The 6,000-nt window shown below is 41.9% G+C and overlaps 1 protein-coding gene across 2 annotated transcripts in view; it reads right to left on the reverse strand.

The window, feature by feature from the left end:
* Positions 1-1,998, reverse strand: part of LOC132981810 (A disintegrin and metalloproteinase with thrombospondin motifs 2-like) — a 110,713-nt gene extending 108,715 nt beyond the window's left edge. The window contains exon 1 of one of the 2 annotated variants that reach the window (XM_061047886.1): positions 1,293-1,998. In XM_061047886.1, the coding sequence (XP_060903869.1) occupies positions 1,293-1,380 (88 nt within the window). In that variant the 5' untranslated portion in view covers positions 1,381-1,998. The remainder of the gene's footprint in view (positions 1-1,292) is intronic. The other variant, XM_061047888.1, reaches the window with a different exon arrangement.
* Between the last annotated feature and the right edge of the window lie 4,002 nt (positions 1,999-6,000).

Below are 6,000 nucleotides of genomic sequence, written 5' to 3' on the forward strand. Positions count from 1 at the left end.
GAGAGAGGGGAAAAAATAGGTGGGAGAAAATTAAGAATCAGAAAAATGTCAAGCATGCTTTAGAATTATTTATAACCGTGTTCTGTGTCACAAGTAACACAATAATAAATCAAAGAAATAAAAGCAGTATCCACACACACACACACACACACACACACACACACACACACACACACACACACACACACACAGCCCCACCCATGAACCCAGAGGCGACCCCGGTGCTCGGCATTGCGCGTTTGGAAACGGCAGCCTCAGCAGTGCGCGCTGCGCTCCTGACACCTTCTGTGCCCTTCCACCGTCAACAGGAAAGCCAGAATAAGATCAGGTGATAATTGCGGCTTTCCCACGCTTTTTTTTTTTTTTCCTCACTGTCAGACTGCGTGATAAATACTTATTTGACATTCTTATAAAGCGCTCTTCATTAAATGGTTCCAATAATTTATGCTATCATCATCATTGTTTTATCTTAAATGCTTGCCTAAAACTACAGGTAAAAGCATTCTTATATGTGCAAGTGCAATAATGACAACACAGGTGCATTTTTCAGAGATGATCCCAGCGCCCACACACACACACACACACACACACACACACACGCACGCACGCACGCACGCACACAAACACACACACTGAGTCAAGGCCACTGTATGGTGCCAATGCAATCATATCAGAGACAGGTGGGTTATAAGGTCTTCACGTGCACATTCGTATTGTTTATCCGTCACGTGTAACGTATAAAGTTTGCTTACTGAAAAGCCCTGCGCTCTCTCTTCATATTTCTGTAGCCCCCTTGTTAGAGGAATGATTTGATAATAGTGTGATCAATATGCTGACATCCGACTCCAGCGTCCTGTGACAGATCGATAGATGCGACAGCGGCAGAATCAGATAATGTTTGGCTACTTCCCTGCAAAATCCGACACTAGTCCGGCGCATCTGATGCCCCTTTACACCCTTGATAACACTCTCCCCCCGGATAGGAGAAGGCAGATCTCAACACAGCGTGCACCGCTGAGAGACCTCCGGAAAAGACCCTGCAAAACCCCACAGCAGGACGCACAGAAGTTGCAAATGCGTCCCACAGAGTTGTTTGCAAGAACTGCAAAAAAAGCATGCCAAAAATAGAAAATAAGACAAAAAAAAAGAAGCGGAGGGTGTTTTGAGCTCGCTACGCTGAGCTCCAGACTTTCAGAGCGCGCGCGTGAAGAGCCCCGTGCAGCCTTGCTAATAGATCAGAAGATACGGAGAACAACATAAACAGTGACCACGTTTAACTGCCATGTACGTACCAACGCTACTGGCGATGTAAAGGCCGCTTGTGTGCAGCAGAAAGGCCGGTAGAACAATTAGGACAGTAAATCCAGGCGAGAGACCCATGGCAGCTCCGAACTGCGCAGGTGAGAGAGTGGGACTCCGGGCTCCAGTGTGGTGAAGTTCCCCGCCTGGCGCGACCAGCCACGCCACGACAGCAACAGCACAGCAGCCCGCAACTAGACTGCCAAGTGCACCGGGAGAGACGGAGCTCTCCTCCCCTCTCTCTCCCCTCCTCCTCTCTGCTGAGGTCTCTCTCTCTCTCTCTCTCTCTCTCTTTCTCTCTCTCTCTCACACACACACACACACACACGCGCGCGCACGCACACACACACACACTCTCCTTCTCTTTGCCTATCTCTTTCCCTCAACTCCTCTCTCACATTGTGCGTGCTCCCCCACTCTTTGACTTAGTGCTCTGACAAGTCCCGGACTCCACTCACAGACATAACACGGACACACACAAACACACGGACAAAGTGCGCCCACACGCGCTCTCCGTGTGTCCGCGGTGTGAGATGAGACTGGGAAGATATTTTAGAGAGCTGTCCGTCCTGTCTGTGGACTGACTGACTGACTGACTGACTGACTGACTGACAGGGCCTCTGACAGCTCACAGGAAATGCAGCGGAATTCACAAACTGCCTCATCACACCTTCAGAGTGTGGCGCGCCCAAAAGTGATTCTCTCGTGGGCGCTCTTTCTGCCCATCTAAACTACAGTTCAGCTCTCCCCTCCGCTGGTCCCTGACAGGCTGCAAACTTCGGAAATCCCACCAGGCATCCTGGCCTGGGCTGGGTGGCAGCAGCGCCTCGTGTGGTTCAATTGAAGAAATGCAGTCATTTTTGTAAGGCCCAAGGGTCCAATTTACACACACGGGGAAAAAAGAGAAGTCTTTCCACCCCTAACCTCATTCAGCACATAATTTACTCCTCTTGACCATTTTATATAATGTTGTGACTGATGAGAAGATTATGGCAAACTTAACTGAAGAACATTTTCAGATATTTTCTATTTCCCCTTACTGTTAATCAGTTTTGTCATAATTAGCAGTGTGTCAACTTGATTAAAACCCAGATTTTATTTGGGGGAATTCGTTTTTTGGTTTTCACTTTTGCACTTTAATTTTCAAGTCAACACAAAGCAAAGAATACTGAGAACAATCTTAGTATTGTACAAGCCATATTTTTTGGCTTTTTATTTTTTGCTGACCAAATCATCTGTGGCAAAGAAAGCACGAGCAGGAACACTGAAGAGCGTTAAAGTTAGCCTGACCAAGCAGTGAGTCATGAAGGTCTGTATGATATCAATCATGAGCATTTTTGGAAGATTACTGATATTATCATTAAGGCTATTTTATAGGTGTACTCTTAACACACTGAGAAATAATTCCACTGCAAGTAAAAGTCCTTCATTACAGTCAGTGTTGTCATCATCAATATGTATTAAAGTTCTTAAAGTAGCCTGCTGATAGGGCAGACATGTTCCCTAATCTTTTCTTTTATAGGAACCACTGAATGAGTTTAAAGAGAGAAAGCCTTTAGACTAAAAGTAACGACTATAATGTAATGACTTAATGATGACAACTGGACTGAAGTTTTTGAGTTGTTGACTAAAACTAGACTAAATATACCAAGGACAAAAATGACTTAAATTTCATTTCATTCAAATCAATTCAAGTATTTTTCATCCCAAGACGGACTATTAACGCTGTAAACAAGATGAGTGAGGAGAGAGGTAGGAAAAATATCTTTGAGGTGGTAAAACATACATTTGTATTTTATTGTGTTATTCCATGACCTGCATGTTGTTGAAGCGTTCTGATTTATCAAAGCCTGTTAAAATGTAAGTGTGCCATTTAGTTTGTTTTTGTTATAAAAAACGAAATTCTTATTTATAGTTGTATATGATTTTCACAGCTACGGGCATTCAAACGACAACCTGTTTGTGCACTTCTTTAGACTGCTGAAATAATAAGATACTGAAGTTTTGGGACAGATATCGAAATTAGGAATTAAAAAAAAATTCTGATAACGATATATCGGCAGATAACTTTCTTGGTTCTATCTTCTATCTGGAGATATATATGTATAGATATCAAAATGTATTGTGATGAGCCCTCAAATGCAGTTATCAAACACTTATGGAAGAGATATATATAAAAATAAAAAAATATGATCAAAGTAACTGCGCACCTACGCACATCACTGCTTGACACTCTGGAGGGTGATGATGCTCGTTTTAATTCATGAAGCACAATCTGATGGTGAAAGAAAACTGCTAGTGTAATAAAGTGAAACTTAAATGAAATGCTATTTGACTGATGAATAAATATAGTAATAGCGACGTATTTCTCAATAAAATTAGCCGATAGTCACTTGAAGTGCAAATATCAGCAGATATTATCGGCTGGCCAAATATTCAGTCGTGCTCTAGAAATAATGCTGTTTTTTTAAATAAGGGACTTAAATAAAAAAAAACGTTTTTATCTGAATCATCAATCAATCAAAAAAAAAAATCAACTAATGAATCGATTATTAAAACAATTGTTAGTAGCAGCCCTAGATGTCACATGTAAACTCCAAAGTTCCCACTTGCAGAGTCAGAACATTCTTATATTTTTCTGTATAATTTTATGGCTGTTCTGCTTTATTAGTACTGGTTTCATAAACTCAAGGGTGACGTGAAACTTCATGGATTCCTTGAGTGCCACATCATCACAGAACTTGTAGAGGAAGCTCTTGAAAGCAGACTAAAACATTTCTGACTTTGTCAATTGAATCATCCAGTAGCCTACGATGCACTTTTTAGGACTTCTGTGACTGGAAACATAATGAGAATGAAGTCATGAGAAAGGACATATTTCTGTATTCTTTCCATTGTTTCAACTTAGAAAAGTTTATTATAGAAAACATTTTGTCTTGGTCATCTTGGTCAGTCCAGACTATGCAATTATTAAGTGTCGGACCCATGGTCTGCTTATAGTCTTGCTTTTGTTCACTTACAACAATGACTGAGATCACTGTTTAGTTAGCAAAGCGCTAATGCTAGCTAACATCAGTCCAATCCATTTTATGTAATTTATATAGAACATCTTTTTTAAACATTTACCAAAGTGCAGCCCAGGGACTACAAAGCAGGAATACAAACACAGCAGATGTAAAATACTAATAAAATACATAAAACATAAAAATACACAAGAACAAAGTAAAGTACATAAAAGCACACAAAACACAACTGACTGCTCTGTAGGTACAATCAACGTGAATGAGTCGATTTAAGCTCACTAACAGCACAGGCTCTTCTAACAGGGGTTCCCAGCTTGACTGGTCAAAACCATGTTTGTTGTTGCCATGGTATCAATTTCTGTCACTTCACTTGACACAATTACTTATTTAAATAAAGCTCAGCTCACATGTTTGTTGCCTTGTTATCACTGCTAGTATTATCAATAGGAAATAATTAATTACTGCACAATAAATCATTATCACTCCATCTTCACCTCCTCTCTTGGCATGTAGGTGAGAGCGAGTCAGAGGCAGGGCCGGGCTAGGAAGAGAAAAGAGGGAGAGTAGAATTTCAGTGGTGTGATAAAAGGGATTTGAACAATGGAGACGCAGACTCTCTTATTTTTTCTTTAAAGGAAATCAATTGGGGTATTGAATTGGAAATGTTTCAAAGTGCACCATCTAGCTTATATAGACAGCAGAGTATCATTCATTTCTCAATTTAATAACTAACGGTGGACCGTTCCAGCTTATGTTCACTTTGAAACTGGTAATCCACACTCAGACAAGTCATTCTACTAATGAACATGAAGTCCTCCCTTACACTAATGCTGTTGGTTACCATTTGAGGAGAATTGTCTATATTCTGCATTTGCAGTGTCATATAAGAGTCAATTGTGTTTACACTGAGCATAATAATAATTTATTGATCCCGCGAGGGGAAATTAGTTTTTTACACTCTGTCTAGAGAACATGCTACACAAACACAGGCCGAAATACACACACATGCACAAACAGGATCCTATGGACATGCATTAATGGAGAGGTCTCAGAGTGATGGGGCTGCCCACAGTGGGCGCTCCTGAGCTGGGGGGGAAGGGGGGGGGGGTAGGTGCCTTGCTCAAGGGCACTTCAGCATTGCTCAGGAAGCGGACTGGAACCTCTCCAGCTACCAGGCCAATTTCTGGACTTAGTCCGTGCCGGGACTTGAACTGGCGACCCTCCGATTCCCAACCCAAGTCCCTACAGACTGAGCTACTGCCGCCACGACTTGAACACGATTATTAATGTAAATTGAAATAGTGCTCAAAAATATGAATCATATCAAATCTTTATCTACTTTCTATTTAGCCATATAAAAGTAGCAAACGAAGGTTAAAGGCATCAAAATGCAGGAGCTGACATGTACCCTGTTTTCTGGGATTTTCTGGGAGAGGACCCTCAGACCCCCCCCATTGAATTGCCATGTACATGCAGGTACTGCATGCAAACACAGACACTGACCCTCTACTCAGAAAATGATACTGTGTGTGTGTGTGTGTGTTGATTGTACAGTGAGAGGTCATCTTTCACCAAGCATTGAGATCACACCTGGCCTCTCACTGCAGAGATATCCACAGGACTGCTGTGAACACACATACCCCCACACACGCACACACACACACACATACCACTAGAG

The sequence above is a fragment of the Labrus mixtus genome, chromosome 10 (genome assembly GCF_963584025.1).
Source record: "Labrus mixtus chromosome 10, fLabMix1.1, whole genome shotgun sequence".
In the NCBI taxonomy this organism is placed as follows: domain Eukaryota; kingdom Metazoa; phylum Chordata; class Actinopteri; order Labriformes; family Labridae; genus Labrus; species Labrus mixtus.